Raw genomic sequence first — 12,328 nt, forward strand, 5'->3', positions numbered from 1 at the left:
CATCCATCCATCCATCCATCCATCCATCCATCCATCCATCCATCCATCCATCCATCCATCCATCCATGCAAAGAGAAAGCAGGTAAGTGCTTTTAAACCATGCCAAGTTTGTAGTAGGTTGTGTCACCTGTCAGCAGGTTGGACAGGAAGTTGATGAGCCCTCGTTTCCTGATGGCCTGCACCAGCACCACCTAGAACGAAAAATGGTCAAGGACTTGGATTTGTTAAGTTTGTCTTTGCAACAGGTTCAAAACCTTGTAAGCGCTCTCCACCAGTCGATTCATGCTGCAGAAACCTGGTCCTCTGGCACTCCCTGGTGGACAAAAGGAAGAGCATGCACATGCTGCAAATATGGATGCAGCTGTAAAAAAAAAAGCCACACATGTCCATGTTTTGCACACACCCTACCCTTGATGGTTGTCATCCAGGAGAAGTAGATCATTTCTTTCTCAGTAAAATCCAATAATCAGTCGTTTTTCTATTTTTAATATCTATTTGACGTACATGCAACGCCCCCCCCCACACACACACACACACACAAATACAGTACAGTTAGAGTAATGTAGAACATTTGATGAAGACTTAATGCCCCAAACTCACTAGTAGGCTTTCCTTGAACAGCTGAATATTTGCAAACAATCTCCACACAAAGCAACGTCAGCTGACTACAATGGCTACAAGGGGAACACACATTGACGTCCACCATAGAAGACAGTTGGTGTTTTGAAGCTATGCAGGAATTTAGAGGGAAATCACACACACACACAAAAACGGGTTGAATGAAATGTAAAGAATGTTTTGGTGTTGGATATGTTTAAAAAATAAAAATAAAAGCCAGCAAGTTTGGCAAATGATGGACATGTCTCAATAAATTCCACAGAGCTTTATAAGTCGTTAAAGTTATGGAAGATTTTTTAAAAAATATTTGTATAGTATATGTTTAGAAGAACCTTAGAAAGTCCTCGACCAACATTTACAGCTTGAGGGTTCAGGCTTTGGCCTCCAGCAGCTCCAATAAGAGTTTGTGCATGGGCACGCGGCCGTCCCGCTTGACGCCGCAGAAGTGCTGCACGGCTCGGGCGGCCGTCTGACGCAGCAGGGGGAGGCTCATGATCAGCTTGCCGGCCCGCCGAGGCTCCTGAGCGTGCCGGCTTGCCTCGTAGTCCTGCAGGGCCCCCTGCAGGACATCCTGGAGGTGCTGGACCGCCTCCGAGTCTTCCACGTGCACCGAGTCTGTGGGCAAAAAGAGAACATCAACCTTTACTGCTTCACGAGCCCATGCAAGTCATTCATTGTACTACCTGAGTTGACCAACGCGATGGCCTTGAGGAGCACAAACTCTTCCCTCTCCAGCCGGATGCTTTTGTACTTCTTGACCAGCTGCAAGATGGCGTTGTTGAGGTCCAGCAGGCCGGCCATCTTGGACCGGTCCCGGTCCATCACATAGTCGTCGGCATACGCCAGCCGCTCGTGCAGCGCCAGCGAGCGGAAGACCACGCGCAGGATCAGGATCTCCATCCAGCCGCTCTGCAGGAGGCTCATCTGGTCAGCCAGCGACAGCGACGGGAAGCCTGGCGGGAGGCCACATGGGGTCACATGACGGCAAAGCTTGGGCTGCATCATCGTCGTCACGGCCCAAAGCTAGCGCAGGGCTCCACTCGGCCTCCATCAGCGTCAATGTCGCCCAGACGCCGTCACCTCCCCCGAGGGCGGAGGACTCAGATGGCTCATACCGAGCCTTCGGCGGTCGCATGGTGCGGGATCGTCACTCGGCCCCGAACATCATGATGGCGCCATGACGCTGACTTTTGGATTATTATTTGCTATGTCTCATCTATGTATCATTAGGCCTACAAAGGTCTGTCAGAAGACAGCGGGCTCTTGGGCCTACCTGGGATATGCTTGGCCCAGCCGATATTGACCACCAGCTCGCGGTCGGCCAGGTCGCACAGCGTGGTCAGCGCCTTGATGTCGCTGTCGGGCTCCGTCGGGTCGGCCATGGCCAAGATGGCGTCGGGTTCGGCCAGCAGGAGCAGCGACACCACTTGGTTGGTGGTGTCGCTCGCTGGAACGTCGGCAAAACATCAGAGACAAAGGATTCTTCCATTTTTGTTGGGAATGGCTCCAACTTACAGGTTTTCTTGTGCAGCTGGCCATAAGAGCAGGTGCCGTCGTCAGCGTCCACTCGCCGCTTGTACTTTTGCCGGCCGCCTCGAACGCGATCCAGACGCACACCTACGAGACCAAAAAAATAAATAATGGAAAACCTTTCAATAGGTGGACAAGGCGGACACAAAAACGTGAAGAGGGTGAGGAAGGTATTAAAGAAATGGATTCACTGCCCTTTGACCTCTCCCGGATGTCACGGCATGGGAAGCAAAGAGCTAAGTGTGGATTAGCCCGGTCACTTGGCAGGTGCCGGTCCAGAGGTCACATGACTCTAAATCAGTGCCAGTGTGTGTCTGAAAGAGTTTTTTGTATTTTTAGGGTCGCTACGCTAAATGGGAGAAGCGTGCAATTGTTTGTCATGTAGACACGTAGCGGTGGGGGTGAGGGGACGGTGGCCAGCTTTCCGGCGCCACGGGAACAGAATGGGTCAGCTGGGTCGTGCCGCGGGACACGCCCCCCCCCACACACACACAGACCCTCGAAAGCAATGATGAAAGTGTCCCCGAAATAGATGAAGAGTGCGTTTACACTTGTTTGTTCTCCACACAAACTATTTCTGGCCTGGCTTCCTGTCGGCACATTCCCACGTCGGAGAGGAGCAAATCTCCAAATTCACTTGCCGGGGTCTTTCATTTGACACGGCACTCCGAGAAGAAGACAGTAGGTTTTGTGTTGTCCTTTTTTTGTTATAGGACCATCTCTCCTGAGACTGAGTGTGGTCCAATTAGTGTGGTCTGGGCCTTTATTGCGCCCTCTCCTGGGGCGGAGGGCGATACGAGGCACACTCGCCTTTCACGCAACGACGGGAACCCCGTGGGGCATCTGGAGTTATTTACGAGAGTGGAGGGGGAGGGGGCGGGATGATGCGTGGAGCCATATTAAAAAAAAAAAAAAGATAATGGAGGCATGCACGCATGTAGAAATGTCAGCTCGGGCTGAGTCATTCAACAAAGTCAGACCGAGAAGAAAAGGAGCCGTGGCTGCAGTAGGACGCCGCCAATGTTTTCCTTTTGGCGTCACTTCTAAATCGGGACAACAATATGTCAGCGCGCGCACACACGCGCGCGCGAGCACCAGACCGCTGGTACGCACGCACACGTGCAGCGCAATGTACAACACGTCACCCAACGGAAAAATACAAATAGGGCGGGAGCGAGCTCGGTGCGTTCGGGGGCTCACCTTCCCTCAGCATGCCCACGGCCAGACACTTGACGAAGCGACACGCCTGGCACGACTTCCTCCTGCGCTTGGTGATTTCACATTGGTTGGAGCCCGGGCAGCTGTACTCGATGCTGCCTGAGTCGCAACGACAGCACGGTTGAGTTGCGTTTCGATTGTCAGTAGAAGGTGTGGCTCACCCTGGATGGTCCTCTTGAAGAAGGCCTTGCAGGCCTCGCAGGAGGCCACGCCGTAGTGGTAGCCCGAAGCCACGTCGCCACACACCAGACACGCCCGCTTGGTCGTCGAGCCCAGCAGGAATTGGCATTTGACCAGGGCCTCGTCTTCCGCCAACCTCACACCAAACAGCCAAATGGATATTAATAAATCCATGTCATTAGATTGCAAAGCAAAGAAAGGCACCTGATTGGCTCTCGGCCGTGGGCGGAGCCCAGATCCTTGGCGTGGCCCTTGTCCAAGCTGGAGTTGGTGGACGAGGACGAGGCGGCGGGGCTGGGCCGGGGCGGGCTGGCGTCACCCTGCGAGCTGCCGGGGCTGGACGGCTCGCGCTTGATAGAGGGGGGGCACGGCGGGTCCGGACCCCTCGCCGACATCCTGCTCAGCTCTCTGCGGGATGACAAACAAGGCCACCGCTGACCTTCTGGACTGGATGCATCACGCCAATTGAGGTTCCACCGTAGCATTCATCCATCCGAGCGGCAGTTTGTGATTGGCCGCATTATGCAAACGCAGGCGGCAAACCACCAGACTGCTTTGCTTTCAAAGAGGGGAAATGCCCAAGCAAATTTAGGCAAATACTGGCTACCGGGACATTTTATTAGGGACACCTCCACAATTCAATAACAGCCAACACGAGAACAGGACGAGCAATTTTGCATCGCTAAAGTTGCTGGCATCAAAACACACGAGTGGAAGTCAAAATATAAACTGCGTGCCAGCCACACTAAAAAAAAAAAAAAAAAAAAAGCATGTGTCTTCATAAACACCCTGACACATTTCAGCATGCAACTGTTTGTCGTCAGGCCCACTCGGGAAAAAAAGAAAAACTCCTCTGCTGTCTGTCACTCACATGAACACATGGATGTGCACACACACATGCACGCACGCACGCACGCACACACACGTCAATCGGCTTCCTGCCATGAAAATGCCAGTGGCATGAGCCACAACTCATTTGCTTGGCAAAGGCCTTCGGTCGCTTTTAAGCGTTGCCTGAGTAAACCGCGGCCACGCGCTACTGACGCCTCCACAAAACCGCAAACACTCACACACAATTGTTGTGTGCAGCATTCTGAGCAGAAAAACAAGGTGTGCAATTTTCAATAGTGATTCTCAAAGTGCAAGATGAGTAGCTCCCTCTAGTGGAACGCAAGAGAATCACTCAATGAAATACAATAAATTCAAAGACATTTTAAACAAGGTAGAATGATGCTTGCACTCTGTTTGCATTTTTGAAAAATCCACTATAGTGATTTATTTTTACTTATCAGATGTAATAGTAAAGTTTAGCTGTATTTAATTTTCAAGTCCAAATTGTGTCATTGTTTAACACTTAGCAACACCAAGCGTGTTCAAGCTCAAGTTGGAATAGGGTGCATTTCCTTCCCCCATTATTCCATCGCTCATCCTTTTCCAATCCACTTTGAGACTATAAAAAAAAAAAAAAAAAAACAGTGCGAGGCTCTCTAAAAGGACTCGTGGTAACCTTGGCGATCCATCACAGGCGTCCGGATTGCCTTGTCAAGCACAGAGTGACATATACGTGCGGCCATATACACCCACTCGCCATTAGGAAGCAGGACAATTTAGCTGGGCTAATGAAATGGCATGAGGAGATCATGTGATCATCACCATAAAGAGCCATCAAAAGGCGGGCCGGCATCAATCAAAGTTAGCACACTTCTTTTTGTCCGTCGCCAAAATGAGGAGGAAGGCCTGTCACAACATTCGGATTGACATGTAATCTATTTTTATCATCTGAACAATTGCTCACTTCAAAAGAAATGCTGTCCAGAAATAAAAATAAATATAAGCCCTGCTAATGAGAGCCCCCTTGTGTGGGAGTCGTTTCCCACCAAACTGGTTCTCGTCATTTACCATCACTAGCAACAAACAAGCCGGCTGCGGAACTGTAACCACTGCAACTATTACCATCGCAAACAAACCTGCACATCGGCACGGAAACACAATTCCACCCTGGGACAAAGAAAAAAACAAACTAAATTTAAGACGTATCTTCATACCCTGGCAAACTTTACCTCATCACAAACTTCAGATTAATAATGGTGGTGTTCCACAAGGCTCTATATGAGGTCCAGAGATTTTTTTTTACCACTTATTTTAAGAAAAATACCTCGATGGTGCGTACTCACTGTGCGCCAGGGTGGTAGGTGAAGCACTCGGGGAGGTAGAGGTCAACTAAATCCATGTGGGATTATGCCAGCATGTTCTGAGGAAGCAAGAAAAAAAAAAAAGATCTTCTTCGCTATGGAGCAGTGGTCATCAGGCAATCTGACGGCTCCTTGTGAGCAAAGACGGCCCTCGTCAAGGTCCGACCGCAGCTTTTGAAAGGCCCACCACCCCTCCCCTCCGCCAGACGCCCAGCCGGAGCACCATTGGTTCCGGGCTCGGCCAATGGCAGCCGGATCAAGTCAAATAAGAGGCAGTACGAGGAAGTCATCATGTGATGGATGACATCACATGAGGAGCCTTTCACAAATAGTTAGAACAGAAAGAATAACTAACTAATCCGTTAGTGACGGTGAACTTTAGATGACAACTGATGGAAAATCGGTGATAAAGCAACTCTCCACTCATTTTGAAGCTTTTGGACCGTGATTATATTTCAAAAAGATCTTTTTTTTCTCTTGTGTGTATGCCAATTGGGACTTAGAGCGTCTGTCACTTGGCGTGTGGATGATGACCAGCGTCACTTTGGCACACGGCCGCAGCTGATTAGCTCAAAGTATCACACCGGCTCTAAGTCACTTCAAGCCTGCTGTGCTGTCCTGATGTCTCCAGGAAGACGGCGAGGAGTTCTCAAAACAGTTCACAGATTTGATGAGAAAAGGCCGATGTGCCTTTAGGAGGTGCGGCCTGGTGAGGTGGCATCAAATAACATGTGAGTGTTTGGATGTGAGCAGTGGCTTACAGCAGCTCCTGCAAAACCATCACTTCATCAAATCTGATGTAGCGAGGGGAGGGGGTACTCTCTCTCGCTGAGCTGCACGCCATTTCTGGTAAAAATGCAAGTGAATCACACAACCTGTGTGTGTGTGTGTTGATGATGTCGACACACACACAGAGGTACACAAAGAGGAGCATCAGGATGCCGATGGAGTAAGTGTAATCTACTTAAGTTTGGTTCTGACTCGCAGCCATCCGTCAATTAGCAAGACTGAAGCAAAGAGTCTTGACAGTGTGTGCAAACATCATTGTCTCGGTCGGTACACTGTCGGCCGGCCGGGGCAAATGCACGCAAACGCACGAGGCGGCTCAGGCGGGGGGGGGGGGGGAGTAGGAGAGCGACAGACGGAGTAAAAATAAAACCATGGCCTAATAAAGAACGTCGGGCCCGTTAGTTACAGTGAGCGGATTCAAAATAGATTCAAGAGAATCAACTAGATTGGCCAACGGACGGCCGTTTAGAATTGAATCAGTTGTTTTATTAATTAGGATATTCAAGGATGGGTCAAAGGTCACAAAAATGCACATTTGTCACATTAGATAGCCTGAAGAAGGAAGGTTGGTGCCTGTGTGGCAATTGAGCTGCTTGCGTTTGCTGCCCTCTTGTGGAGAAATACGGAACTGGTCGGACCATCACATCTGATTTCTTCGTTCGATTTCTTGCAATATTCTTTACAAAGCTGCCAGCGCCATATTGTCAGGCCTCTTTTTTTTTTCTCACAAACATCGACCATGGTGATAGCGCGCACACACCTGAGCCTGGGATATGAAAATTTTAATTTCTTTGCCCACAGGTGGTTTGTTTATCACCGGCTGCCTGCCAGCAGGTCGGTAATAAACAAAACAAAAAAAAAAAAGTAAGCTCCACCTGCACACTCTCGTGAGGTCCATTGTAAAAATGAGAATAACTTTAGAGAGTTTACAGCCTGTCAATCAAAACACTTTTATCACGCTGCGTCGGTTCATGTGGGCTTTTCCTGACTTTGTTAGCAAACACATCATCACCCTCCCCCCCAAAAAAAAACAGACCTCACCTGGAAACCTCGCCTACATCACCTGGGCCGTCCAATCTGTCGGGAAGGTGAAAGCAAAAAAATCAAAAGTCAACATTGAAAGAAGATGCCGGCACCTCCTTCCTTGCTTCTCTTTCAGGACGCCCTGCTTGCTCCACGTCTGCAGTCAGTCAGTCTCAAGGACAAATGCTCCGCTCTCCTCGCCGCCGGGGGCTGTGTGGCTCAGCGATGCTGCAGAAACACACACACACACACACACACACACACACATCTTCCTCGCACAGCGTTTGAGTTCACCTACCCGCCTGCTCGCTTGGTTCACTGGGGACTCCTCAAAGTGTGAAAGTGCGTCGGGGAGAAGGCAGGAGACGGAACACTCCTATTTTCTTCTCGAGACTGTTCTGGTTGCCACGGACGGACCGGAGAGCGGCAAAGTCAGATGAGATGATGGGAGGAGGATGGGAGGAGGGCAAGACTCAACTGTCCTGTATTTGTCTTTTGTTTGTGGCTTGTGACCTTGAATAATAATCTGTGCTATATAATAGCGAGCTAGCTAGCTAGCTGCAGATGGCAAACAAGGATTTTATCCAGTAATTATTTTTCACATTGGTGTCACGTCATTTTATTGGACGCGTGTCTCCTGGACAAATGAACATCTTCAGGATCATAATACAGTCTGGAGGGACTTGCAATCAAGACAAAGACGAAAAGTCAAAACAAAATAAAACATGAATACAATTCGTACATCTTCTCGTGATTTCACTTGGAATCTAGTACACATCCTCATTTAAAACTTGGATTAAAATCTTGAACTTTACACTAAGCCAATTTCCAAACGTATACACTGTAAAAGTAAAATGATTGAAACATCAATAAGCATTAAAACCGTTCTAACAAAACCAACATTTTGGATTTATGCCAAAGGGATGCTCATACTTCACATTCATGAGCAAAACATACGGGCAGATGATTTTTTTTTTTTTTTTTTTCCCCCCTGCCCAAGATGAAGACTTGACAGCATGACACGCATCCATCCGTACAGTTTTGACCTCGCTTCGTGACATACCTGGAAATCTCTGACAGGTCACTGACCTGCGCAGTCCAAGTTGATCAGTGGCTCACTTTTCTGGCGCCTTCTTTAAAAGGTCATAAAATGTTCTCCGAGGTGGAATTCAGTCTCGGCTTCGAGTCTTTTGCGTCTCCCCAATATGGGAAATCCGTCTCCTTCTTTGCCCCGCGGCTTTGAGGTGGGTCAACGGCTCAGCGGTCAGTTGAAGCCCAAGCCTGTGCCTTTGGGTCTCTGCAGGGCCCGGACGGGCTCGGTGATGCCCCGCCCGTCGGGGCCCAGGCCCACGCCGGGGATCCATCCCATGCTCTGCAACATGCGGTTACCCAGGTTGCTGTCGGGAATGGGCGGCGCGTTTTCGCCCACCGCCGCTGAAACAAAAGCCGAGGGGAGACGTTAGAAAACAGCGGCCGCCAATGAAATGGAAAATCAGAGGTGAGTACCTGAGGGCACGGTGGAACCGAGGGGGGCCGCCTTCCGCCTGCGCTTGACATCCCCCATGCACAGCGAGCCCAGGTGCCCGCTCGTCTGCCTGGCGAAGCCAACGCGAGCGTTCAGCAAAAGCGGACGGACCAGCGGACCGGCTAAGACGTCCTCACCTGTTGGCCGTTTTGACCGAGCAGCTCCTGCGATGGCCTCGCTCCGTCCGAGGGTCCCAGTGTAACTGAAGCGGCGGGAGGACAAGCTTAAGCAATGTCAAACTACTCTTTTTTTTTTTTTTCTTTTCCCATGCAGGATTAATTCATGGAACGAAGGCGGCAAAAGCAAACCTGAGTACAAAGGAGAGTGAAGTGGAGCGCCCTCAAGACTCACCTGTGCGTGTTCCCTCCTGGGGCTGGAGCTGAACCACGGCCTGTTGAGGGCCACACATTAGCCCACGTGACATCATCAAATCAATCCCGCGTTTGGAAAAGGACGGTGACTCACTCGTGAGCGTCGCTAAAGTCCTGAGCGCTTTCGCCCTGCAGAACGTCGCCGCAGGGCCTCGGGTGCCCGTGATGGAGTCGGCTGAGCCGGGCCTGGAACCCTGATGATGATACAGCACTGCTGAGTCCAACAATGTTGACCCTGCCCAAAAAAAGCTGTTACCTGTCCTGGCCTCGGAGGTCATAATGGGGAAGGAGCCCGCGAGGATGTTGTTGAAGACGGGGTCGTTCAAGTCTAGCTCCTCTGAGCAGCCGTCCCGCTCCCACCAAGGGATGACGCCGGCCACGCCGCACGCGCCGCCGCTGCCCAAGCTGGCTTCGCCCTCGCAGAACCAGTCGCTCTGCTCGTCGTCACCTGACGGCCGACAGAACGCGTTATTTTGTGGATGCTAATGTAGCGGAAAGACACAATGTGTACTTGCAACACAAAGCCTACCTTGGCGGCCTTCATCGTTGGTGTAGAGGCCGCCATCGCTGCTGTTGCTCACGCTGCTGGTTTCACTAAAGCACAGGAGGAGGACAATTGCATTTTCTGTCTTTCTATATTTTGTCCATAGTGCGAGATGGTCATCCTGACCCGGACCGCAAGAGACTGAAGTCCAAACACTAACCACCTGTCGCTCATCTCCTCATCGGAGCCCTTGTGCTCATCCAGCTCCATCTTGTCCTTGGATCCTTCCAGCACACACGAGACGGGCTCCTCGCTTTCCACCACCACCCCTTCGTCGGCAGCCTCCGCCCCCGGCCTGTGAGGGGCCAGCTTCCTCTTCTTCATCCTGTTCTTCCCTCCCGCCGCCAGCAGCGAGCCGCTCCCGCAGATCTCCATGGCCGCCCGGCCTTCGCCGGGGCTCAGCCGGCGGGGTCCGGCGCCCACCACGCGAGCCTTGGGAATGGACGGAGGGGCCGGCATCACGGCGGAGGGGGGCTCCGGCTCGCCGGGGGGGTCCACGGCCATGCGCTTGACCTTGCGCCGCCGCCTGAGGCTGCGGGTTCCCTCGGCGGAGCCCAGGACGCCCAGATCGTCCGGCCACAGGGGCCGCTTGCTCCTGCCCGCGTCAGACATCTGCGGGGTGCGGCGTTTGGGGCCCAGCTGCTCGTCCGAGTCGCTGTTGTCGCGAGCGTGGTTGTTGGTGCCGGACACGCCTCCTGTGCTGGCGCGGTAGTCCTGCCAGAAAGAAACCCACAGCATGAGTGTTGGCTAATGTCAGCGTGTGTATTCATTTCATTTCGAGCAGTCAATGTCGTACCTTGTGTTCTTCGGCGCTGGACTCGGAGCCCTCGCTCAGGTGCGCCGCCTCCCAGGGCGGGTGCGGGTTGTCGGAGCGCCTTTTGCGGCCCCTGCGCTTCCTGGCCTGTCTCTTCAGCAGGCAGCCCACCGTCACGGCGTGGTCCCCGCCGTCGCCAAAGCCGCCGCGCGCCGCCTGCTCCGAGCTCTCCTCCAAGGCTGACACCAGATCATGGACCAGCTCGTCCATTGTCCGGCGAAAGTGCCTGACGGGAAGTTGTAGTTAATGCAATAAAAAGGATATGGGCAAGAGTTTGCAACAACAATGGAGTTACCCGGCAAGCTAACTGGACCAGTTACAAGCATCTGCTACAACAATCAATCAGCATCTCCACTAAATGAGGCTGTTACTTGCAGAAGATTAGTGTTGTCCCTACTCGAGGTTTTGACAACAAATAGCGGTCGAATGAGGCCATTGTCAAGAGGCCAGTCGCTGAAGGACCCAGAAAAAAACTTTACCAATTAGGGAAACCGACTGTCACAACAGCCATTTACGAAATTGATGAGATTAAATCTCAAAATCACAACCACGCTGCTATTTCTAGAGTTGGCTTCTTAAGTCCAGTTAGCTTTAAAAAAGTAATTTACCCAAGAACTGTCACTAAGACGACAGTGTAACATACTTAGGAAAATAACTGTTTATAATGCTACCTCTTGTTTTGTTTTTGCAGTCATAAAAACTAGCTTGATTTATTATTAGCTTCAGATGCTAACAACACTTACTAGTTGCTCACTTACCTCTTAACAGTCATTCAGAAACGCAACTAAACTCTAAATCACTTACGTTCATTAGTTGTTGAGCTTTTTTTATTTTTTACAAGAAGCAAAAGACACACGACGAGGACGAAGCTACGATGCTAATGGGATAGCACGGCTAGCTGTAGCCGACTTTAGCCGGCTGCTGCTTTCAGCGTCAGACAACAATCTCTTTTCTTTTTTTCTTTTTCTTCCGTCCTCCCAATAAAATGACGACCTACCAGCCGTTCCCCGCTTTGCTGATGCTTTTTCGGTTAGCCGCGCGGAACATCAAAGCCACCGAATGCCGTGCACTTTTAACCAGAAATGAGGAAAAAACATTTACATATAACAAGCACCATCCTGACACAAAAGCGAGTACAGGAGCAGAGACAACACTGAACGCAACCATAGGTAAGGCTCCTTCACGTACCCTGGGAAAGTTGGAATGTCTCGGAGAAATCGCTGATTTCCTCGAGAATTTTTTTTCCACTCAAATAAATGTTTCTATCAAATTGTTAGTTTACTTTTTTAGTGTAATATTAATCTGTACTCATGAATAAGTTTAAACATTTATGGAAAGAATAAAAAGAACTTGCACCCTCACATGTAATAACGCAGTTTAACCACTAGATGTAAGTGTTGCTCACCTCTGGAGAAAAAGCTGCCGGCAGGCCAGTCAAGCGCAACATACCAAAGGTTAGAGGTTAAATCGTGGCTTGAGCTCAACAGTAATCAGAACGGGCACCGCGCAAGTCTTGAATCTCAG

The 12,328-nt window shown here is 50.7% G+C and overlaps 2 protein-coding genes across 4 annotated transcripts; both read right to left on the bottom strand.

The window, feature by feature from the left end:
* Nucleotides 1-470: 470 nt before the first annotated feature.
* Nucleotides 471-5,918, bottom strand: LOC125990431 (estrogen-related receptor gamma). The gene is made up of 8 exons (XM_049757609.2): nucleotides 5,721-5,918; nucleotides 3,751-3,954; nucleotides 3,528-3,682; nucleotides 3,349-3,465; nucleotides 2,134-2,235; nucleotides 1,892-2,065; nucleotides 1,302-1,571; nucleotides 471-1,233 (listed from the first exon to the last, which is right to left on the bottom strand). The coding sequence occupies exons 1-8, from the start codon at nucleotides 5,774-5,776 to the stop codon at nucleotides 989-991; spliced, it is 1,323 nt and encodes a 440-aa protein (XP_049613566.1). The 5' UTR covers nucleotides 5,777-5,918; the 3' UTR covers nucleotides 471-988.
* A 2,223-nt stretch (nucleotides 5,919-8,141) lies between these two features.
* gpatch2 (G patch domain containing 2) lies at nucleotides 8,142-12,007 on the bottom strand. Of its 3 annotated transcripts, none has more exons than XM_049757588.2 (10): nucleotides 11,802-12,007; nucleotides 10,787-11,030; nucleotides 10,151-10,704; nucleotides 9,976-10,040; nucleotides 9,703-9,894; nucleotides 9,541-9,640; nucleotides 9,427-9,466; nucleotides 9,213-9,277; nucleotides 9,057-9,145; nucleotides 8,142-8,984 (listed from the first exon to the last, which is right to left on the bottom strand). In XM_049757588.2, exons 1-10 carry the CDS (start codon nucleotides 11,969-11,971, stop codon nucleotides 8,815-8,817), a joined length of 1,689 nt encoding a protein of 562 aa, XP_049613545.1. In that variant the 5' UTR covers nucleotides 11,972-12,007; the 3' UTR covers nucleotides 8,142-8,814. The 3 variants fall into 3 exon arrangements, with proteins under 3 accessions (XP_049613545.1, XP_049613547.1, XP_049613548.1); XM_049757590.2 differs by having other exon boundaries at nucleotides 10,154-10,704; nucleotides 11,802-12,006; XM_049757591.1 differs by lacking the exon at nucleotides 11,802-12,007 and adding an exon at nucleotides 11,609-11,795.
* Nucleotides 12,008-12,328: the final 321 nt, after the last annotated feature.

Source organism: Syngnathus scovelli, chromosome 20 (genome assembly GCF_024217435.2).
Source record: "Syngnathus scovelli strain Florida chromosome 20, RoL_Ssco_1.2, whole genome shotgun sequence".
Classification (NCBI taxonomy): Eukaryota; Metazoa; Chordata; class Actinopteri; order Syngnathiformes; family Syngnathidae; genus Syngnathus; species Syngnathus scovelli.

Bases quoted from the DNA above. Each gene is read 5' to 3' on its own strand.
- LOC125990431 (XM_049757609.2), bottom strand. From the start codon at position 5,776: ATGGATTTAGTTGACCTCTACCTCCCCGAGTGCTTCACCTACCACCCT. The intron at 3,683-3,750 runs GTGCCTTTCTTT...GTTTGGTGTGAG, and splicing joins CACGGCCGAGAGCCAATCAG to GTTGGCGGAAGACGAGGCCC. The intron at 1,572-1,891 runs GTAGGCCCAAGA...GCCTCCCGCCAG, and splicing joins CTGGGCCAAGCATATCCCAG to GCTTCCCGTCGCTGTCGCTG.
- gpatch2 (XM_049757588.2), bottom strand. From the start codon at position 11,971: ATGGTTGCGTTCAGTGTTGTCTCTGCTCCTGTACTCGCTTTTGTGTCA. The intron at 10,705-10,786 runs GTACGACATTGA...TCTTTCTGGCAG, and splicing joins CCAGCGCCGAAGAACACAAG to GACTACCGCGCCAGCACAGG. The intron at 8,985-9,056 runs GTACTCACCTCT...CTTTTGTTTCAG, and splicing joins CGGTTCCACCGTGCCCTCAG to CGGCGGTGGGCGAAAACGCG.